Source organism: Uloborus diversus, chromosome 10 (assembly GCF_026930045.1).
Source record: "Uloborus diversus isolate 005 chromosome 10, Udiv.v.3.1, whole genome shotgun sequence".
NCBI classification, from domain to species: domain Eukaryota; kingdom Metazoa; phylum Arthropoda; class Arachnida; order Araneae; family Uloboridae; genus Uloborus; species Uloborus diversus.
In genome coordinates this window covers 42,326,719-42,351,866 of record NC_072740.1, presented here as the reverse complement: position 1 = coordinate 42,351,866, position 25,148 = coordinate 42,326,719, and the positions used below count along the sequence as shown (strand labels likewise).

Genomic DNA, 25,148 nt, shown 5'->3' with positions numbered 1-25,148 from the left:
ATTTTTGAATTTGTCTAATTATGTTTCATTTTGATGTTCATTACTTATTGAAAAGCATAATAATTTGAATATGATATTATTTGTTTCTCTAAATATTTTTTTATATTGCTATATTCATTTTTTGTTGTGTAAAATTGTTATTGTTATATTTCAATATATTTTGATTACAAAGAAAATGTAAACTCGAGGAGTTTAGGTGGGGAGTGTGTAGAGAAACCTAAGCTCTATACTCTTTCCCGCCTATTATTCCAATAGAGGGCGCTGCAAGCGCTTATTGAATTAAGTAAGTTGATTATGGAAAAATTTAGTGGCAACTCTGACAGTGGAAGAGATGGATAGAATTCGTAACACGAGCGCAAGCTCCGTGGAAGCGAGTAATTCGCTGTTTAGAATAAATGATTTGGTTTAATCATCAATGTAAATAATGTACATAGTCTTCAATAAAGATGTTAAGTTCACTTCGAGTCGTGATAATTTGAACCTATCACTGAACCACCGGATCTACATAGAATTGCACATTTTTTCCCACACCTTCTATCACTTTCATATAATAACATTATAATATAATTTACCATTCTTGAATATCTAATTAAAATGATTATTTGTTAAGTATATAAAACTCACACTACTATATCAATCAGTGTTGCCAGATTGGGGGAAATTTTCCCATTTTGGGGAAATCTGGTGCTCTCTGGGGAAACTTTGGGGAAATGAGTTTTGAGGGGAATTCTTTGGGGGGAAAAATTTTATTGGGGAAAACCTGGGGAAAAAAAACTCGGGGAAAAAGAATTTTTTTCGTATTTAGATTCGCGTCAAGAAGTAGTAGTTACATTGTTTGTATCAAGCATCGTTGGTTTAGATTTGCTCAACTTTATGGAATTCGCATTTCGCATTATGTGGAATATTTTGCTACGGAATTCGCATTAATGTTCTGCGTGAGTAACTAGTTGATACGTGAAACAGGTAAAAATAAGTGTGATGAAGAATATTCTTGGATAAATATATATACAACAATCATAGTTTAAATGTACATACAGAAGCAGAGTAGTAAATTCAAGTAGGGAAAAAAAAAACATTTGGCTATTTCTTATCTCTCGGTCAGGCGCTTGTATTTATGACTAGTGGAATCCGCACGGCTTTGCCCGTAGTAGAAAATTAAAAGGTCTTTTGGTTCCCTTGTATATTTACAAATAATGCATGATGAATTTCTCGCCAATTGGCGTGCCCACGTTACGGTTCCACGTCAGATCGTAATTTACTCATCCATCTTATGATAATTTTGCTAGAGATCCTGACAGACAGAGTGATATCCAGACAGAGAGACTTTCAGCTTTATTATTAGTAAAGATAAAGAAAGATAAAGAAAACAAAAAAAAAGCGAAAATGGGAAGAAAAAAATAGTTGGGGAATTTTATAAGAAAATTTGGCTATTTGGGGAGAAAAAAAATTTTTTGAAGAGAAAATTTTTTTAGGAAGTCGATTCATTTTATGAAAATATTAGTGGAAAAATAATTTCTGAATTTGGGGAACTTCGTTAGAAAACATCGCTTTTTGGGGAAAAGTTGGAAGGGAATTGGGGAAATCTAGATTTAACCATCTGGCAACACTGATATCAATCGTCCTTTTTTTGTTTTTGTTTTTTTTTTTGGCCCGTCACAAGTAAAAAAAAATACGAAAATGAAAAAACGTTTTAAAAACTGAAACCCCGACTGCGACAAAAAACACTAAAAGGGAAGAAAAAAGGTAAGTGCTGTTTCTTATTGAGTAGAACAAGTCACTTATTATGTTAGATATTTCTATTTATTTAGTCCTATTGAAATCCTCTGTCACTTCCACATTGTCATTTTTCTAAAAAGGTGGACACTTTTGAAACAAACCAGAAAGAACACTCTTTTATTTTCGTGAAAATTTCAGGTTATGTTTGTAGCACTATTTTAATAAGAAAAAGTGAAGCTTCTTTTTCTTTAAATCTGATTTGTTTATCCCTGAGTAGAGGTAAAAGTTTAAGGTCGTGAATTAAATATATGATCGCTTTGCTGCAAAAGCAATGAGTGGCCCATGCCATTTTTTTTTTTTTTTTTTAATATGGATACTACTTGGGTACATGCTAGCATGAAAAATTTGGTGGCTCACTCTTTGCCACTATTCTATGGAGATCCTCAGGATTTGGATCTCAGAAACTGAAAATTTCCATTATAGTCCAGTCATTTAAGCTTAAATTAGGTAAGAATCTCGGAATTCGAGATACCCAGCTGTAAGTCTGTAAATACTTGTGTATTGACACCCTAAAAGTTGTCTCAAAACCTACATATGGTAGGGTGTACGCAACTGTTAAATTTCAAGGTCAAAGGTCACAAAAATCGGTTTTTTGCGCTTTTTTTGTAAATATCTCATTTCCTATGGGTTTTTTGCTACTTGTATTTATTATCAATATTGTAGAATACAAAATGTTCTACAAATTTTGTTTAAAAAAATTTTCATACGGTGAACCGTTTTTGAGATAGAGGGCGGAGAGCGTGCGGTCACAGGATCACTTCAGGTCAACCGGTGCCCCCGGTCGAAAACGCGCCATATATAGTTGATGAACTATCGATAAATCAATGATTATAAATATTTGTCAATTTTTATTAACTATCATGTTGTATGGAGCAGAGAAGATACTTTTTCTATTATTTTTGATGAATACATGAATTATTTACAAAGGCATTACAGTTCCAAAATAATTGTTGTATTTGACGGATATTCAAACTACAGTAAGAACGTAAAAGCTATGGAGCAGCAGAGAAGAACTGCTGCACGTTCAAAAACGTATGAAGTCTGTTTCGATGAAACAATGGTAGACCAGTTACTCAAGAAAAATTCCTATCAAATCGAAATAACAAAGATATGCTCATTAATATGTTAATTGAAAAATTACAAGCTGCAAATATTACTACTAAACAAGCCAGAGATGATGCGGATGTTTTTATTGTTGAAACTGCAATTGAAGAATCAAAGTGTGAAAAACATGCTGTTATAATAGAACAAGATATTGATTTACTTGTCATTTTAATTGGGCGTACGCTATCTTACGAACAAGAAATTTCCTTTGAAAAAGTTGGGAAAGGAAATGTAAAAACGGAGATATACAGTGGCTCCCAAAAGTGTTCATACACCTTGAAATTTTGTAGTAAAACCAAAATAACGCAAAACTGAATTCGAATAAGAAGTCCAATTTTTTTTGACACCATTCCTATGCCATTCTGAATAAAAACCCCGTAGTTTTTTTCAAAATATTGACAAATTTTATTTTTGAAATTTGTCAGAAAACGATGAGACAGAGAAAAAATACGCTACATAAGTCACCGTACACTGAAATATTTTCGAATAAATTCATGATTAAAATTATCCTAAGTGGCTTCTTTTATTACTTTTGCATTTTAATGACACTGTAAAGTCATTTGCCTTTAATTTTTTGTTTATTTATTCCCTAATATTCTGCTTATTGTGTTAAAATGGCAGGTATGCGTAGAAAACAACAAACACGATTCGAAATTTGATTTTTCCCCTCACAGTAGCCATAAATTGGTTTGAAATGTCTCTAAATTAGTTAATTTATACCATTCTATAGTGAAGTACTTGATAAAATGCTTTAAAGACAAGAATGGGATCGAAAACAAAGTAAGAAAAGGTCAACTGGCAAAGTTAACAAAGCGTAATCGGAGGTTTACAGTTAAAAAAATTATGAAAAATACACATTTGAGCACTGAAAAAGTTTCTGCAGAACTGAATGAAACATTTTACGTTTAATTTTCACCTAAAATTGTTCGCCAAGTTCTCTAATAAGCCGGATTAAAAAGTACCTCTTCCCGCAGAAATTTTCTTGTTCGTGCGAAAAAAAGTAAACTTACGCTTTCCGTCGTAAAATCAATGATAAATAAACCCAAAACGTTTTGGAACAACGTCTTACTTATAGATAAAAATAAATTCAATATTTTGGGTTAAATCGTTGTATTATTGTCAATAGAAGAAAATATGAGGAATTTATTCTTAAGAACTTAGCTAGATCAGTTAATCAGGACGGTGAAGGTGTTCTTCTGTGAGGGTGCATAACAGCATCAGGACTTGGAAATTAGGAATTTTTTGATGAAATAATGAATTATACTGTTCAGTTAAATGTTTCAAAAAACAATTTTAAACTATTAGCCCAAAATTTGGCAATCGGAAACTTTTTTTTTTAATCAAAATAACGATAAGAAGTTGCGTTTGGTGCCTCAAAAATTGTCCTTAAACTTAGAAATATCTCCTCAATCGCAAGATTTAAACTTAATGGAACATATTTGGAGATATCTGGTGGTTAGATTACGAAAATACGCCATTGAAACGAAAAGCGAACTAGAAACAGTAAGACTCGAAGTGCAGCTGAACACTTATTCAGGAATTGCATGAAAAAGGAAAGAAAAAACAATGAAATCTATTCCCTAACGTTTAAAAGCTGTTGATGATACTGCATGATATTCTACTAAATAATAATTTTGTAAAAAGTTAGATTATTTACTAATTTTTTGACATTTTTTCAAAGTGTACGTAGACTTTTGTGACATAAAATTTCCGGCACTTCTTGGTTTTTGATTTTTAAAAAATTAAGTTTTAATTTTTTATTAAAAAATTTCGTGTAGTTTTGTTAAAAATAGATCATAGATCTTATAAAGAAATACCTATACCGAAATATTAATTCTAACCAATGCATAGGGGCCTATTTCATTAAAAGTCATAAATGTACGAACACTTTTGGGAGCCACTGTAGTCGAATAAAAGTTTTGATAATTATCCTCATTAAAAACACATTTTATCTCTGCAAGCATTAAGTGGCTGTGACGCAACTTCTGCGCTTTTTAAAAAGGGAAAAAATCATTTTTAAAAGTTTTTGAGAAACTGACAAATTTGGATGAACTAACTGCAGCATTTGAGGAAGAAAATTGTTTGGTCCAGAAATTATTAGAGAGTGGAACTCAAACTTTATTGGCCGTCAATAATGCTCCGAAATCTGTGAAAAGTCTCGATCATCTTCGTTATATGCATTAGGTCAAGTCTACAAAACTTAATAAACCTATGCAGCTTTCAAATATTCCACCAACAAGTGCAGCTGCTCATCAACATTTCAAACGTGTATATTATCAAGTTCAAACTTGGTTAGGGCATGATTTGGAACCCCAGGTATGGGGTTGGGCAATACGAAACGATTTTCTGGAGCCTATCATGACCATTTTACCACCTGCTCCAGAAGATTTGCTAAATACAATTTTCTGCAACTGCAAGAGTGGTTGTGGTTCACGATGCGGATGTAGGAAAGTGGGCTTGCAATGCTTTTAGCTTCTCTCAATGCTCTACCATATCAGAGCGACATTAACGAAGATGGAACCTTTGACCCCGAAATCATGGAAGAACTTGAGACAAATGTCAATGAAGACCAGTTTGAAATTTATCAGCAGCCGGAAGACAACGATGAAGAGGAAGAAGATGATTAAAATTATAAATTGTAGTTTTTGTACCCTTTATTCAATTTTTTTTTAAACTTTTAATAAAAATAAATGTATTGAATGATATTTTTTAATAAAAAGATGATTTCATAATTTATTTGTTTTTTTTTCATCATGTAAGAAGTTATTAATATTAATTAGGTTAAAATTCAAATATAATTCCTATATTTTCATTAACAATTGTGCAATTACATGGGCAGGTAAGTGTTGTTAAGTAAATTAATACTGAATAAAAAGTGAATAGGTTAGGAAAAAAATGATAAAATATAATAGTTAATAAAAATTGACAAATATTTATAATCATTGGTTTATCGATAGTTCATCAACTATATATGGTGCATTTTCTACCGGAGGTACTGGTTGACCTGAAGTGATCCTGTGACCGCACGCTCTCCGCCCTCTATCTCAAAAACGGTTCACCGTATAAAAAAAAAATTTTAAACAAAATTTATAGAGAACTTTGTATTTTACAATATTGATAATAAATACAAATAGCAAAAAACCCATAGGAAATGAGATGTTTACAAAAAAAGCACAAAAAACCGATTTTTGTGACCTTTGACCTTGAAATTTAATAGTTGCGTACACCCTACCATATGTAGGTTTTGAGACAACTTTTAGGGTGTCAATATACAAGTATTTACAGCTGGGTATCTTGAATTCCGAGGTGAAGTTACTATAATGACTGGACTATTAGTTAGTTTCAAAGGCAAAACTTCTATAAAATTTCATCCAACTTGGAGATGATTGAGTGGAGACAATTTGAAAAATTTAAGTGAATTAACGTGGAATGTCTCTACTATAACATTATGCATAATTTAGATGAAATTTTGGGTTCTTTAAGTACATTTAGATGTTGATACTTTCTAGTATTTTTGCGAGTTTGAGTTCATTACATTTTGTGCAACACGAATGTAAACTCATGAAAAAACACACTTTTAAACTTAAATTATCATTTTAGAGACCGTTAAATTAAGAAGGCAGATTTGGTTTCATGGATTTTTGACATGAGTCTAAAACTACACCACCTAGGGTATAATTACAGCTTGTGCTCAAAGTTATTGACTCAGACCTTTTAGAGTAATTGACTTAAAACTGATTCATTTTGTTTCAAATTATCAACTTTTAGACTGCGTAATTACAAAAGTTGATTAGATGCCATGGGTTTTAACCTGGACCTTAAACTACAACATACGGGCTATAACTACAACTGTGTCTCAAACTTTTTTACAATTGGTAGAATTTTTGGCCTTCAAACTTGATTTTTTTTTTTTTAATGATCAATTTTGAGACTGTTTAACTACTAAAGCAAAGAGTAACCCATGTTACTTTCTGATTTTTTTTTTCAGTACTATGCTATGCTGAGTAATTCATGCTATACTTATTTCCGAGGGTCATTCATGGTTTTGACAGATATCCGTAATGAAAATAGCATTTTCAATTGACCTTTGCCCCCAAAGCCAAGAATGAGCCACAAAATTATTTATGCTAGCATGTATCTAGTATCAAGTTGTATCCAAAATTTTAAAAAATGCATGATTCATACATTGTTTTTGGAGAAGAACGATCATATACATTAGCATCATATGTTCGTGACCTTCATTTTGACCTCCACTCAAGGAGCAAAGATAAAATTTAAGAAGAAAAGCTTTATTTTTTTCTTATGACAGTACTACTCATACATCCTGAAAGTTTCAGGAAAATTGAAGGTGTCATTTATCAAGCTCCGGTAGACTTTGTTTAGCTTAAAAAAAAGGCTTTTACTAACATTATAACTCAATTCAAATATCAACTACAAAAAACAAGCATTTTAACTTGATACAAAAAAAAAATAAATTTTTGTAGTAACAATTCTTTTTTCTCTATACTATTTACTTGGAACTCAGCCATTAAACTTCTATTGTGGACATTTGCCCCAAAATGTTTGAACACTTCAGTACATACATAAGCGAAAGCACAAACATACAAGCTAGAACTAGATGTGGTTTCATTAGGAGAGTTCCACATGCAAGTTCTTTGAGATATCTATATTATCGGGGCTACCCTGCCAGGCGAGCGCTAAGGGCTAATTGCTAAATTGCAATCATGATGGCAACTGCCCAAGGATAAGGAGTTGAAAAGCTATTGAGAGCTAAAAAGAAAAATCAGGAAAATTTTTAGAAAACTACTTAATAAGACCCAACCAAGTACCATAATTAGCAATTACAGTCATTATTACATTTCATTGCTTCACAAAGCAATGCAAGCAAAACCAGAATTTGAAGATCAAATCTTTTAATTCCAAGCAAAGTGAGTTACCGTTGAGCCACATGTCAGACTTCTAGGGTAGTCTTATGCATCTTACCTATTATTTATGTGCTGAAAATTTTCATAAATAAATGTTTTAAAAGCAAAATGAGTAAAAATATATATACTTTTTTTACCACTCTGCTTCAAAAAAAAAAAAATCGAATGGTACTCATTGAATTGTTTATTTAGTATTTGTTTGTTGACAATACTATCCACAAATGCTTACGAAGCAGGGATGCAATAGTGACTGAGTTAAGGGCAGTTCACTTATTGGCCATCCATCCCATTTTTTGACGTGACGTACTGCCGACAAGAACAGAATAGCATTCACATACAGTCGCCGCACATCAATCACGTGGCTGAAATCACCCACCAGAGAAAAGAGCACGATGCTTGGCGGGAACCAATGAAATGCTGTTCTACTTTTGACAGCCGTCAGATATCAAGGTTCTTTTGATCGAAACGGGTCCTGTCCAAGATGGCTTGCTGTCATGGCAACCAGCAAAGAAAACCTATTTTGGGAGGAAAAGAAAATGGATAGGACGGGCGGCCAATATGTGAACAGGCCCTTCGTATGTAGCCTATTGTCAAAGATTAAAAAAATTAACTAATGCTGCATTGCAACCATGAGGTCGGAAGCTGCTTTTCTACAGAGAATATTACTCATCGTTTGACAATGAAACATTGTGATTCACAGTTGCCTCTGGAGTGCTAGAATTACTGGCCATTTTTAAAAATACATCTTTTCAGCTTTTATGCCTTCCTTTGTGTTTGTGAGGTTTACACGGGCTTGGATAATACAGATAAGAGTGGATCAACAATATTGAAGTATGTGTTAGAAACAGATGAAGTATGTGTTGTGAAATGAATGGTTCAAAGTGCTAATAAAAATATTGGGTGATCAGAAAATGCATAAATTTGAAAAATTAATAATACACAGAATACTGTACGTAGATATGCAAAAATTGACGCAAGTGCTTGAAATGACATGGGGTTTTATAGCAACCACAAAAAAAGAAAAAGATATATGTACAGGATTTCCATGCAAGATGGTACTTCACCCCAGACTGCTAGACCTGTGAAAGGTCTCTAATGTGAGTCATTTGGTGATGATCCCATGCAGATCCGTATTGGCTCTGAGGATACCTGAAGTCAACAGTCTTCCACAATTGACCAACATCAATAGGGATGGTAAAAGATGACATTCAATGACAATGTTTCAACATATTTTTGTTTTCTCATGGTTACAATAAAACTCCATGTCATTACAAGCAGGTGTGTCAATTTTTACCCTATCTACAGAAATTATTCTGTATATCATTAATTTTTCAAATGTATACACATTTTCTGATCACCTCGCAGATAGAACTGGATACGAAATTGTATTCCTTTAGTATTCAGGAGAATTAATTTAGAAGGCCTTGAAAACCTCATAATATAAAATATTTGCAATCAGAAAACAGAGCTCCTCATTATTAACGAAACTGTAACTGGTAAATGCTATTTTCAGAAAACACTTCTCCCAACTTGTTCATTTCAAGACATTTGAAGTCTTCTAATGTTGTAGCTAGCTGTTGGATAGTCGCGTGTAGTGTTTCCTAAGCTCTGGCTAAGGGTTGCAACTTATAGCTAAGTAATAAAAATGTACTTAATCCAATAAAGCAACAAAATGAAGCCACAACATAGTTTGTGTATATATTTTAATAAATAACAATGCTTTACAAATGCTTTATCTTTTTCCATATGAACTTGTGAGATCAGTCAAACATACGTAAAGGATGCAATCAGTTTTGTCTCTTTTAAACTAACAAAATTAAATCATAATGAATTTCAAAATGTAACAAAAACAATAACAAGTCATATCATTGAATTTCTATAGCATCTATATAATTTTTGGAAAATAATTATTGTAACCTTTTTATAGTAAAAATTTGAAACTCAGTTTTGCACTGAACTATGTATGACATGAATATTGCAAGAAAAAAATAGATTCAGTTTTTTAAATTTGTCTCAATTTACATTTTAAAAATTGACTCTCAGTTTTTATTTATAAATTTCTTAAAGTAGTAAAAAAATTTCAAAATATTTACAATAAAATTTATATTCTACAACAATATGCAAATATGATTCCATTAATATTCAAATCTAGTCTGACACAGAATACATTCGTAATGATAAATATATAATTTTCAAAACCAAGTTTATACCTAATAAAAATAATTTACTCATTAAAATGCTGGAACTTGAACAGTAACTGCCTGGAAGACACTGTAACTTAAATAATGGCTCTGCACTGGAAATTGCTAAAAATGTTGCAAACACGTCTGTATTAGAAAAAAATATATTCAAACTCTTAATTTAATACTTTTAAAAGAATAACTTTATGCAATGCTCAACTGCACAAGTAATCTAGAAACATCAGTCAAGTGTACATAATGCATAAAACAATAATGCAACTAATGGCACCAAAAGAAAGCTGAGCTTCACATGTAAGGCAGTTTACACACTGAAAATGAAATTCATGATAGATATTCCCAACATTTGGTTTAGTTGCATCTAAATCGCAAAAAAATTTACATGATTCATTTTAGAATCAAATAATAAATAGTTCTATAGTATAAGGCAGTAAGATATTTTTAAACAAATGTAAATAGAAATGTAAGCAAATTTAATTCTATTTTTAATGAATGACAATATGGAGGTGTTAAAGAAATCTCAAAATCATAGCTGTAAGATATGTTCAACAACAGTTCACTATTGACAAGTTATGAAATGGATATTTGTCACTAAAATGCCACGTGACATTTAGTTTCTAAAATAAAGGAATGTCGAAAAAAGTCTTAATTTTTAATACTACTAACACAACTTTTCAGAAATTTTCTTTGATTCAGAGGTTTTAATTTTTTTTTTATCTACTAATTATTATTATTTCCAATGATGGCTGAACATTTTAAAACTTTAAACAACCTTTTTATAACATTGTAAAAGGAAGCAAAATACGAGTTTCAATTTTTATGTTTAAGAACACAACATGACAGAATTTTTAATGACCGTCACTATTTTTATTTATATGTAAATAAATAACTATTATACATAGAAGAAAGGCAAAAGAGACAAATCTTGATAGTATATACTTATAGTAAAACTTTCTATGTACATCACTTCTTTATATAAAATTACAATATTATTCACAAAGATATTATAGAACTCTACATGCAATGATTGTAATGAGAAAGCATCAAAGTATCTTTATTATTATAGGAATACAAAAATATTCTAAAGAAAAAAGTTATTAAATAAAAATATAAGGTCAAAATTCCATTTCTAAATGGATAATATACAGCAAGGCAAACAAATACCACACTACCTCTCATCAGCCAGCATGCCAGAAATAAATGAGTTTGACCAACATGCCAGGAAATCCAGGGTTCATTTTGCAAAAAAAAAAAAAAAAGGAACAAACAAACTAATTTCCTGATTTTTTTCCCCCTTCCTAAAGGTCCTAAGTTCTTTTTGATGGAACAAATACAGCCCTGTTTTTTTCTGTCAGCTGACTATCCCTTGTTAAATAAAGCCAAGAAGCATTTTCCTTTCCTATTTTACGAACAAAAATATTCAGCCAAAAAGATCTAGGATCTACACATTGGCTTTTAAACTAGATAGTTTAAATAAACTCGGTAAGATGAATGGTAATATAGTTGCAACAGAGAAATACGTTTTTATACCGAAGCATTCTGTACAAGACTGGACAAAACCAGAAAAAAAAATCGTTCCTTGGGAAAATTCATTTAAGAGGAAAAAAAGAAATCTACCTTCTGACAAAGCGAGAGCTAAAAAACCTGAAGTGAAACATTCTGTTGGACTGAATTTAAGAAGAGAGAAAAGCAGGGGGAGGGCGGCTTTTATAATGGGTTAAGAATAAAAATGTGTGTAGAACAAATTTTTAAAAGTTGAGTATTCATGAAAACAATGATGAAGAAGAAAATAATTTTTAAATGATAAACTAGTTGGTTGTAAAGGTTTTTAAAATGACATAATAGTTTCTAGATCTGTGTCAAGTGTGCGTCAAAAGATTTCGGAAAATGTGAGGGTATTGTGATAATCTTTCAATAACTCAGTACTTAATAACATTTTGTTAGTTAAAAAATATTTATAATTAAAAATCTTATATATATTATTTCTCAAAGGTGTTTTATGTGGAAACGCCCTAACTTCCCCAATAAGTCATCAAACTTCATAAGTAAGGTATCATTTTAAAGGTACTTTTTCCCGCTTTCAACGAAAAATAAACCCACAGTTCACATCATAAAAATTAAACTTAAAAGAAACCGGATGGGTACATTTTGTTAAATTACATAATTTCCACTTGCATTCACAAGAGAGAGAATCGGATAGCTCAGTCAATAGCGTTCAGGCTTCAACCAAATGATTCCAGGATCCAGTCTGTCTTCAGGATGCCTGCTTTTGTAGAATTTTTAAAGTAGTATTTTGCATAAAACACTTAAGGCATTAAAATTACTGCAATGGAAAACTCTATTCTTTCAGACTCCTTGAGGCAGCCTACAGTTTCTATCCAATTAAAATCACTATTAATTGAAATCTTTTTTTTTTTTGGCAAAGCATTCATCTTTTAGCTTAACAGTCCAGGCTTTGAGTCAACTTTTTAAAGCAAACATTTTGCATACAGCACCTTAGGCAGTGGAATTAATGCAGCAGGAATGCTCCTCATTTCATACTAAGAACATACTCTAAAAACTTAGTGTAAAATAAACTTAAAACATAGTGCCATTTTTAAAAATTCAAGACTTAAAGAGAATCCTCTTTGTATAAAAGAATGATTCTTCTTTGTAATCTCCGGATGCAGATTTTCCTGATAACTGTTTTTGGCATTTAGTTTTAAAAAAAAATTACTAGTCCCAATCGAGATTACTCCTTTTACCCAGTACAGTATTGTTGTCCAGTAGTTTTATTCACGTTTTTGGATCCACCAATTTAGATTGCCCAGATAGCATAGACAATAGAGTCTTAGGCTTTCAACCTAATGATGCAGGGTGCAATTCCAATTTTGGGCGGCGTGCCTTCGGGTAATTGGCAAGTACGCTCATTTTTTGATTCATACCTTAAAAGTTCCATAGTATTGCTGATTTACTCTTGTCTCATGAAAGTGTTATTTAATGTTAGAGTAATAAGATGCTTTTATATTATTTATCATTGAAAGTTCCTTATTAAACAGAATAGCTTAGTATCCATTTTGGTCATTATTATAAAACATTATATTTCGTGTATAGTAAAGTCAAGCACTCCAAATCAAATTTTAATCCTTACAACATAAACCTCAGCAGAAAGTTCATATATATCATATTCCGATCATTGAAAGATCATTTTCATTGAACATTACAGGAAATAATTTTAAGCAAACATTTTGGAAAGGAATTCAAATCTGAAAATATGTATTTTGCAGTGCAATTATCTCCCCCCCCCCCCCCCCTTCATAAAAAAACAAAATATCTTGTATTTTACTTCTCAAATGTGTTTTTTTTTTTTTTTCGTGGTTACACTAGAACTTCCTTAACACCTTATCAATCGTCATAAGTAAAGCTTAATTTGAAAGGTATTTTCTTTACCACTATCAGTGAAAAGAAAAACAATTTCCAGTATACAAGTTTTTCAAAAAACTACACTTTAAAAAAAACGGTATTTCAATGAATTAGTTAAATTAATTGCAAGCTTTTGCTTGCGCTGTTAAAGAGTGGATCTGTATTGTCATTTAGAGAGAAGCAATAACAGCGCAGGATCGTTTGTCAATTTTTAAAAATAAAAATACTTATTTCCAGTATTTTACTTAAACTTTTAATTATGGGCAGTCTCAATGGTTGACTTAGACTTATGTTTCACGTTGATAGTTTGGTTAATGTTAAATGTTTTTGGTACTATTTGCTTTAGGATTTTCTTACTTATCAAATGATAAACAAAAATGGAATATTAAATAGCTCTTGAAAAAATGCAGATATTTTCTTTGAACTGCATATGCCCATTTAGCACAGTGAACTACGACAGATCATGCATTTTTAAGTCATATTTCAATTAGTGAGTTATTGAGGTAATTTTCTACCAGCCAAATATGTTAGTATTTATATATGGTGTTTTTACATGGTATTTTTACAGCAGGGATATACATTTTGAGCATGAATGCTTCACACAGGTAATCAAGTCGTTTAATACCATATTACCCAAAAATATTATTTTCTCAACATAAATTTTTTTAAATCCTTTTGGAGAGCTAAGTTTATTTTGTATTGATTAAATAGCTATATTTATCTCCTTATATAAGTTTGAAATATTTGAATTTTATGATGACAAATGCTTGCTGCATGCCAATTTCTTTTTAGTAAAATTAATCATAATTAATCAGATATTTTATATCAGAATAATTAAAAACGAATTGTAAATTAATATTTTAACAAAATAAAACCTTTTATTATTATTGATAGGACGTCTATAAAAAGATATAGAACTTAAATATTTAAGTTAAACGTATCTTTATTCTATAAAATTAAACACATTTTTCTACCCTAGTTCTTTCCAGCATGTTGGAAAGTTTCAGGAAAGGGTTTGTGGAACCCTGGTGAACCCTTTGTTGGTGTGTGAATTTTGACACATGCTGGCTGGTGTAGGGTAATACAATATTAGCACTGATAATATTAATAACATAATTTTTCTTACATTAAAAGAACTCCCACTTACAAATGTTCTAGATAAACACGTTGATATTTGTCATAACTTTTAAAACAAATGTAAAAGCATTAAAAAATGTATTGTTCTCCAACATTTTTTTTAAGTACAGCACATATTACTAATTAAATTATGAATACAATTAAAATTTAAAAGAAATTAAGATGATGTCATTGAACAAAATATCTACATAGTCAAAAATATTACTCGGGGAAAAAAACCTGAAAGACCTTGAGTAATGAAGTATATAAGCTACAGGATGAGATACGAAAAACTGGCCAAGTTATTAATTGAAGGAGCTAGACCAGATTTTCATGGTCAATCCTGAATATTCATAAGGCAACGAGCAAAAAAAAAAAATCTACCAAATTTTTAACAAAGAAATAGAATAAAAGAAAAAATTATCATTTACAAACCATACTCAGATTTTACCAAAAAGATTTGTGCTGAAACTATAAGTGAATATATGCTTAAAATGAAAAAAAAAATCAAAATTAAAGCATTAAATAAAATGTCTTGCTATATAATTTTAAATCCAAATTTTATGCAACACACAATATTAGTTCTTGAACAAACAGCAATCAAAAATGAAAATTGAAAACTCATTAAAAAATATCAAGTCCTTCAAAATCTTTTATTACATTCATGAAAACAAAAAATTAAACAATTATAAAAGGAAGTGTTGTGTGTACGAAATAAAAAAAAAAATTAAAAATCCCAGACAAATAGAAAGTGTCAAAAGAAAAATTTCTTCAACATTATGAAATGACACTGTGGTGGTCTCAGAACAAATATTTCTTCTTAATTTAAGACCAAGCAAGAATAACGTAAACCAAATATTGGGAAATTACAAACTAGTTCAGTGATGATCTTTAGACAAAATGACTTCTTAGGAAGATTTTATGGATGAGCACTTAAGTTCTAGGCTATAACTCAATAAATGAAAGCAAAGAACCTCAACAGTCAACTCATTAGAAACCTTACTTACTGTGTTTTAGAAAATGTTATATATTTATTCATACATGTTCATTCTTTGGATTGATAAAAAAGAATGTATCCAGACTCGGATGTCTTCTGGGTGTCAGAGGTAAGTCCATAAAAATCTTCAATGGCAGATGCATCAATTTTCTACAAAAGAAAAAATAAACATTATTAGAATAAAAGTTATTTTAAGACATGTTTATAAAAAAGTGTTAAAAACATTGAATGCAGATTTATTTAAGAAGAAATTAGCAGAATTATGCATGAACAGAATAAGCTATCGGTTGATCCCCCCCCCCCCCCCACCTTAATCCCCTCTTTAACTGGCTTAGTAGGGATCGAAGGAAGTCAGCTAGGCAAAAGTATAGTTAAAGCAATAGCAGCAGAAAAATGCATAATGAGTTTTATTTCTTTTTTTTTTTTTTTTTTGCCATTTGACGATTATAGGAATACTACTTGAAGGAACTTTTCGATTAAAGGGGTTAAGCTAAATAAAAATAAATTATGATTTTATTTCATAAAAATGGGTTGGTATATGTGGAGATCCAATTGAGCAAAGGGCTGTCAGAAGGAAGTCTACTACACTAGTGTTTTCAATAGCCACCGAAAATTCCAGAAAACTTACAAGTTCTGAAACTTTTTCCCTCTCTCCAGAATTTTAGAAATGCATGTTGAGAGCATCCCAATAGCAAATCTTTGAGGGTTTACAGAGATCAATCAACAGCAAGTTTTTAGAATAGAATATCAATAAAACATGGAAATTTGAGTTTTCATCACAATATTCAATCCTAATGAATTTTAAATCAGCATGTTTTTAGCTTGAATTAGTATTTATGGATTTTGGATGTTGTGCTTCATGGGAAGTTATAAAATAAGAGTTTTCATACTAAAATAATTGAACAATTAACAAAAGAAAATAGCTATAAAACTTTTATAACATTTCTTATCTTTTAAGTTTATATGCTTGTACAAAATTACTATTTTAAAAATAACAGCTTGAAAAGCCACTCACAATCAATTTTAAACAAAAGTATATTGTTAAGTAGTCTGTAATCAGTAAAAAATAAGATGGAAAGTGGCTGAAGACTTCAATATCTGACATTTAAATAACAATTCCACCCGTCCCCTTTCTCTAATTATATACTGATTTAAGAGTAGGGAGTTCTTTTGATTTAACTCCAGATTTAAAAAAAAGGAAAACTTAATACTGGAGATTTAGGTACTGAATAATAATAGAAGAATACTTAATCTTTGAACAACATCAAGGATGGAGACAAGAGTACAAGTTTTGAATTTTTGTTCAAGTATGCATGTCTGTAGGTTGAATTTCATTCCTTTTTTTTTTTTTTTTTTTTGCAGTAAGTATCAATTCTGATTAAATAAACAATGTTTCTTTAATACTAAATGACACGTTTATTGCAATTTTTATTTATAGCTTACTTTTAATCTGGCATAATATCAACAAAATTTGCTTTTTGATATTTTTTCATCCTAATTATACAATGTTTTCCTGAAACAAACTAATATCCAAGTGAAAAAAATTCCTCATAAGTGCCCCATTTTTCAGCTAGATTTTGAAATTCCTAAAAAACCACTTTGAAAGAAGACAGGGTGGTGACAGGAACTGTGAAAAAAAGTTCCCTGACTTTTCCCTGATTTCCCTGATTAAGTTCACCAAATTTCCCTGATTTACGTTACCAATGATAATGGTTTCCTTTCTTTGCTCCACTTGAAATCCATTGTATGTTTGTATAAAATGCAGTATTTTAAACGTTTTAAGTTGTGTAAAGTTGTTTAACTAAAGATATATTTTAAAAAGATGCTACTTTTTTAATAAAATGGTTTTAAAAAAATAAATCAAGTCAATTGTTTTGGGAAAAAACCCCTACAAAACAGTATATTTTCTACATGGAAAGATTATAGAAAATTTTTAAAAAAAGAAAAAAATTACTTTACTTCCAGTGGTTTACTTCTAGAAACCACGTAGCATAAGAATTTTAAGAAACTATTAAAATTACTCTTAAAAACATATGTGTATTTATGATAGAACTAAAAAGTAATTAATATTACTTTGAACTAAGTTTTCAAACATTATAATAATTGTTGCAAGAATAACAAGTAATAGTGAAAGAACAGAAGTAATGTTGTTATTCTTATATAACTAATTGACATATTTATGCAAAACAGATGATGATTTGACATCCATTCATAGGGAGCTTTTCTCTACTCAAGAACATAGGTTTTAATGAATGAATACAGCATTTTAACAATAAAAAAATTAAGATATTTGCTTAAGTACAAAAGTTAACTCTATTTCAAATGATTTCAGTATGTAACGAAAAAACCTTAGATTGCTTTGGTAACAAACAACTTTGAAAAGCAAGAAAAATAAAGAAAAGAAAAGCAATTAATCAATTTCAAAATATATAAAAGAAGAATACAACTTGGTTATAAAATGAAAGAATCGCTAAAGTCTGAAGAAAACCTTTATAATCTGCGGTGACAACAAATAGTATAATGGCAAAAAACAAAGTTTTTTTATTGAAAGTTCAATCTTAGCAATTAAATTAAAAACGCAAAGATGTAATAACTTTTAAACTTTTATAGTATTAATTCAAAAACCAAAGAATTCTTCTTGAAATCGTGATTACAGTACGCTAATTACTTCGAGACAATGGAATAAAGGCAAGGGAGCTAAGGCATTAATGAAGGCTTCCTCTTTGCCTGTATGGTTGTTTATTTTACATAGCATTGAAAGCGTAAAAGGAAATTTCAAGCTAGGTAAAATAAACAACCTAACACACAGAATCAATCTTAGGAAGTAAATCCTATGGTTAATAAGTAAGATTCAATACTTTGACGTTGAGGAAAAAAGATGCACAAATATGAGGCAGTGTATAATCACACCTCATTAATTTTACTGTTTTTTTTTTTTTTTTTTGACCAAAAATGCGTGGGAAATTAAAAGTACTTAATTTTGTAAAGAAAAAAAAATTTTTTTCTTCATAAAATCTTATGAAGTAAATCCTATGGTTAATAAGTAAGATTCAATACTTTGACGTTGAGGAAAAAAGATGCACAAATATGAGGCAGTGTATAATCACACCTCATTAATTTTACTGTTTTTTTTTTGACCAAAAATGCGTGGGAAATTAAAAGTACTTAATTTTGTAAAGAAAAAAAAATTTTTTTTCTTCATAAAATCAATTTTCCCTGATTTTTTGGTTATTTTTTCAAAATTCCCTGATATTTCCCTGACTTTTCCCTGATTAATAAAGTTCCCTGACTTTTCCCTGATCTCCCTGATCTGTCGCCACCCTGGAAGAGTTATAAATTGAATTCTAAACACAATAAATTCAGTTCTAATTCATGAAACCCTAACATTCTGGAGACGCATGCGCGTGAATTTATCTTGCAAAACATTTTTGATCACACTACTTTGTGTTGCAGAACATCAACGTATTCTGCTTTGGGGTTTATATTAGAGATGCGCCGATTAATCGGCCATAAACGGCCACTTTGTCGATTATTTATATGATCAACCAAGTTTTGCTGATTAATGGTCAGAAAAAATATTTTCTAAAATAATTTTTTTTAAGCATAACTTCAAGAAGAAACTATGATGAATACATTTATTAACAATATATAAATGTCATTTTCTACAAATATTGCTATAACATGTAGTATGAAAGTGTACAGAGTAAAAACAAAAGGAATAGTTCAGAAAGTACGTAAAACAGAATGAAATACTAAAGAATAAATCTCTCAGCTGATATTCCCATGACACTATCTATACATATAATAAAATAAGATGTTTGTTTGTGTGTGTGTGTTTGTGGCACACATCCCAAGAAAACGGTAAGGCCTAGAAAGATGAAATTTGGTATACAGGTGCAGTTTTTGCCAAAGATGTGCACCTCGGGCTACGATTTTTGATATTTTAATTAGAAAAAAAGTTATTTAATGTTTTATATTATTTTTAGCACTTTTTAGTACTTTTAACTTCACAGACCCCAAACCAATCGCGCCAGATGGATATTTTTTATACTATAGTGTAGGAAATTTAATTTTAAATATGATAAATTAAAAAATTTTGAAGATAGAGCAATTTTTGTATTTTTTATAGATTTTTGGAAAAACCTTTATTTTAAATTTTTTTCTGGGTTTAGTTTTTCTCGAAACCCATCCTGCGAAAAGTATTGAACCCTCAATTCTAAAATTTCAGTTGGTAATAGTAAAAACATTTCACCCCCTTCAGATGAAAAAAGTTTTTAAAGTATGCAATATTTTTTTTTTTTACAATTTTTTTAATGCAGAACACAACGCGAGTTGTTCGCTTGCCGGCTGAGTTCCGAACTTACCTCATCACGTGATCCAACTGAAATTGTTTGCCTTTTTTTTATTTTTAGTTTTTTATTTTTTTGCAAGCACTACTTTTTGCACACTACGGGGAATATAGAGCCTTTTTTTGGCGGACTATTTTAATTAAATTAATAAAGCCCGCGGATTTTTCATGATCTTTGTTTCTGTAACGGATTGGCGGTTAAGTTAGGTAGATACAGAGATATAGATTGAGTGGACAAAAAATGTTTTTTTTGAATTAATACTTATATAAACAAAAAAAGATGCTTAATTACTGTCAGAGGTAGATATGCATAGATCGTATAGATAGATAAATAGACAAATATAGAGGTCGATATAGTAGATGGACAGCAAGAAAGAGACATGCCCATCATTTAAGGAACTTCAATGGGGTGTCAATGCCCCCCCCCCCCCCCCACACACCATGACTTTGAAAAAACAATGCTTTCACATGAAAATGGAAGTGTTTTGTTATTTTCCGACAAAATTTGAGTGAAGAGTATGCCGTTTGTGTCTCCCCTCCTCCTCCTTTAAAAATATTCCAAACGACGGAACTGGAGATAGAGCTAGAAGATATTTTATTCAAATTACTAATGATATAGATATATATAAATTGATTGATACTGCGACGAAATTTATTTAAGCAGCCGACAGAGGTGGCAACATTGGCATAAAAAGGCGAATGACAATATTGATATATAGAGAAAAACATTGATTAATACCGTCGCTAAATTGTCTAAGCAGCCGCCGAAGGCGGCAAACCTGGCACAAAAAGGCAAATGGCGTAAAAAGGTGGACCAGCTGGTCGCCGTAAGCGGCTAGTTATGAATAATTAAATTATAGGTCTTTTATTGCAATGCAAAAGACATGAGTAAGAAAATCTCCTCCCCCCTCCCTCTCCAACTACGTATATACAACAAAATGAAAAGAACTTTTAATTCATATTCATGACAGGTAAATATTTATCCGTTCCTTCCCCCCCCCCCCACTCATTTTTAATTCACTGCAACAAAAAACAAAAAGCTTCCTAAAGCTTTAAAGAAAATCAGAATCATTTATGAAGTTTATCGCATGATACACTTTCCCTAGTTTTTGATGACACCGCATTTTTTTTAGTTATTTTGTTCATTTTACCCATACATATGATTACATCATATGTGTTACATATTTACTCTAAATTCAACATTCAACAAAAAATTAATCATTATTAAATACCATTTAATTTTTAAAATATTTAAAAGCAGGGTTGGATGGGGGTAAGTGGGACCCCTTTTGAGAATAGTTTGTTTTTGAAACCTTATATAAAAGTTTTAAAACAAAAAAAAAATTAAACTTATTGTCTTATTTTATCTTGGACATTGTTATTAATAAACAAAAGTTCATCATTATTTTCTAAAATTATGCTTTAAATATTCTTAACGATTATATTTTTTAAAAAATCAGATGGGTGTCCAACTTACCCTGTATTAAGGGGTAAGTGGGTCACCCCCTTTTTATTTAATTTTAAATGAAGCATATCTAAAAAAGAGGTCTTACATGATAAAGTATGTAAACTTTTTAGTGTTACTTATTTTTTCGTAAATGCATCCATTTATGAGATATTTAATGTTTTTTAAATCTGTATCACGGAAAATTTTAAAACGAAAAACAAAACAATTTAATTTGCGAAGTTTAATGAAAGCCTATAAGGATGTATTTTTCTTTTACATATAAACGTGAGTTTAATAAACGTAATAGAGTTGATTAAGATCAATTTGAGTAAATTTGCCAATACTATAAGTTGAAAAAGAAATTGGAAACACTAAATGACAGAGTCTATGTTAAGTTGGCTCAGGAAGAACATTAATCGCTTCATCCTCAGTAATTATTCCAACATCATCTGCACTATGCCAATAAAAAGTGTCACTATTTCTATTTGTTCTTGCAAATTCAACAGTACTTTTGAATTTGTATCATTTGCTTCCTACATTAGACCTACTTAAATCTTAATGATTTTCTTTCATGTTTGTTTTACAAATACATAATTACCTACTTAAGCAGTTTTTGTAGCTGAACTATCAATTCCTACTAAGTCATCATAATTGTCTTGTATTTCCCCTATACAAATATTTAAGCTGAGTTGCTTTTAATTTTAAAATCTCCATTATTATAGGGGGACCCACTCACCCCATAGTGAGGAAACCCACTTACCCCCTATAACAAAAATGTATGGGGTAAGTGGGACCCATCCTTTAAAACACTTATTAATAATATTTTATACAAAAATTCTTGTTGAACTTTAAGTTAAACTATATGTGAAACATTAATTATCATAAAAAAATAATAATAATTTACCTGAAAACACTTCTTTGAAAAATGCTGCTTGAACTCGCAAGAAAGAATGTTTTCAGATTTTTTTTTTTTTTTTACTAAGTGCTATGACCTAGGAAAACATTTAACAAATCCCAAATATATACAAAACCAATCACTGTGACAAAATTTAACATGATATGTACAAAAAAGTTTGAAAACTTTATCCATATTTCAGTTTTAGGGGGGAGACCCAATTAACCCAGTGACCTACTTCCCCCAACCAGCCCTACATACTTTATTATTAGTTTTTTTTTTTTTTAAACTGATGTTTGAAGTAATGTTATTTATTTTTCTTTTTTGAATAAATATACACATGTATACAATGTCACAAAATTTTCATGTGTTAATACTTTTTTCTTCTTTAGCATAGTGCTTTTAGATAACTTTAACTTTTTTTTTAATTAAAGTCTTGGATTAAATGGTTACTAATAATTAAAAAATAAACAAAGTAAAAATGCTCCTAAATTAGCCAGTTGACCAGACTACCACTATTTTTAAATTTTAATTTCTATTAAATTTTGTACCCTTCTTTTTTATTATTTTACTAACAGTAACATGAAAATTGGCTTAAAGAAAAATTGGCTTGCAATTATTTTGAGAAATTTCGGTAAGTGGAGAAAAATAAATCAACTCTCAGAAATAAACTAATAACTATTTCTGAAGTCGAAATTATGAAAGAAAAAAAAAAGGATAGAGAAACTTGTTGTCTTTAAAATAATCATTGAGAGCATTAATCCGCTCTGTCGATTAATCGGTAATTGGCAAATTTGCTTATCGGTGCATCACTAGTATATGTATATATATTTATTTTTTATATATATACTCAACTCTCAAAAACTCTAAGTCCTAAGGGACTGCCTAAAAACTTCAAATAATCAGTAGTTAAAGTAGTTTGAGTTATCTTAAGTTCCTTTCCCAGCTTTTTCAAGAATTTTTTTTTCTTCCTCAGAAATAGTGCATTAAGAACTATAGCACTTGAACTATAGCTCTTTATGCACTATAGCACTTGAAACTATAGCACTTGATTGGATAAAATGAATTATTAGTACATTAGTATATACTACATAAATATCTTTAGAGAGAATAGATTTTGCTAAAATACTTCATAAAGGGAATTTATTTTTGACTGCTTACATTAAAAAAAAACATATCTTAAAACCACATTAAGTTTGTACGCAAAGTTTGACTAAACGATGCTTTCAAAATTTGAGGTAATGCATTAAAATATTTTTTAAATCCTCTCCCCTTAAAAAGAGTTCAAAATGATTCCATTCATTCGTCACGTTAGCTTCGCTACAGTGACAAACTTCTACAATTTTAGAAATATCCTTTCATAAATATAATCAGCTAGTCATGATTCTTACATTAAAAAGCAAAAGATCAGCATAAAACATATCTACATCTTACTTTACTTATATAGTACTTTAAGATTTCCTATGAAAAGTTTCACAATGCACCACAATTTCATGGAAAAAAATTTCATACATCATAGAGATCTTAAAACATAAATGTAAAATAGTCACAGAAGTATTTTCCAGTAAGTTAATGCCCTAAGCCAAGACTAAGCCAGAAATACATAAAATACACTTATGTAATTACAAAAGTATTTTAAGAAATGTTTCTACAACTTTATAAGTTTAAGAAAACACTACTGGCTTAGATATTACATTGTAATATTAGTTGAAGATAATTAATTAATTCTAAGTCAGGACAAAATATTTGAACTTACATCTACAATATCATCATCAAATAAGAGCCACAATCCATGGCTTTTAACAATTGAAATGTAATGTCCTCTGTTAGGCCCGCTACCACAGTGAATAACAACAGCTACCAAATCATACAAGCGATCTGGATTGTAGGCATCATCAGACTGTGAAATAAAAAGTAAATTCATCAAAAATGATACAAAGAACTAAATTTTATGTTGAAAAATCATTCTTGTTAATCTAGTAAATTTTTTAACTGTAGCAAAGGTATTAAACCTAGTTCATCACAAAAATAATTATTTTAGCAAAAAAGGTTCCAAATATGTATACATAGTATATTCAATTGCACACAGAATAATAAAATCTACATAGCACACTATAAGATAAATTGAAATGGAAGAAAACTGTTTAAAATGTGTTAGGATACAAGGCACTTGGTTGAAAGTCAAGTAAGTCAATCTGGAAGAGTATAATACACTTTATCATGCATAAAGTCAAACTTCAAAGAAATGTGGGACTTGATGCACAACAATACCCTCCTACTGAACACTAAGAGCATTTTATAGCATGAGCAATTTTTATGTTCCTTGAACACTCTTCAGAGACTATCATACAACTTCAAATCCATACGCACATGGATTTGAAGCACATAGATTTAACATACAATTCATTTTAAAAGAGAGTAAGAAAAATTACTAAAAACCATACAGTTGTAAGCATAGCTATGCAAAGAGATTTTTTTTTTCTTTTTTTGATTACACTGTGGGTGCAAAAAAAAAAATCTTCAAAATGCTTTTGACATAATACTTGCTGCTTCTTATGCAAAATGAACCCCTGGAATCAGTGAGCATTGCGAGTTTCCCAATACATGTCCCTGTTTTCGGAAATGGCGCACACCACTTTTTTTTTTTTTTAATCTTTCGGCAGTTTCATAGCCATTATTTTTATTTCGACAGGAAGGGAGCATAAAATTTGCTGTTAATACTCCTCTGAGTGGCTAGAGAGGTGCAAAGTTCAAAAACATGAACGTTTAGACCAAGTTGGGAGACACATGAGGGTATCCCCCTCCCCCGCTAAAAAAATCAAAAATCATCAAAATCCAATTTTTTCTAGGGGGTTTGTTTCAATTTTTCACTTGCTTTTTGGCATAAAACCAGAGTAAACTCACTCCTGTGAGTCACATGCCAAAAAAAATTTCACATTA

The 25,148-nt window shown here is 30.3% G+C and overlaps 1 protein-coding gene across 4 annotated transcripts in view; it reads right to left on the bottom strand.

Moving 5' to 3' along the window:
• Positions 1 to 9,490: 9,490 nt before the first annotated feature.
• Positions 9,491 to 25,148, bottom strand: part of LOC129231209 (ubiquitin carboxyl-terminal hydrolase 46-like) — a 55,827-nt gene continuing 40,169 nt past the window's right edge. For 2 of the 4 annotated variants that reach the window (XM_054865460.1, XM_054865461.1), the window contains exons 8-9: positions 23,965 to 24,108; positions 9,491 to 15,668 (exon numbers count right to left, since the gene is read on the bottom strand). In XM_054865460.1, coding sequence (XP_054721435.1) covers positions 15,567 to 15,668; positions 23,965 to 24,108 — 246 coding nt within the window. In that variant the 3' untranslated portion in view covers positions 9,491 to 15,566. The remainder of the gene's footprint in view (positions 15,669 to 23,964; positions 24,109 to 25,148) is intronic. The other 2 variants (XM_054865456.1, XM_054865459.1) reach the window with 1 other exon arrangement.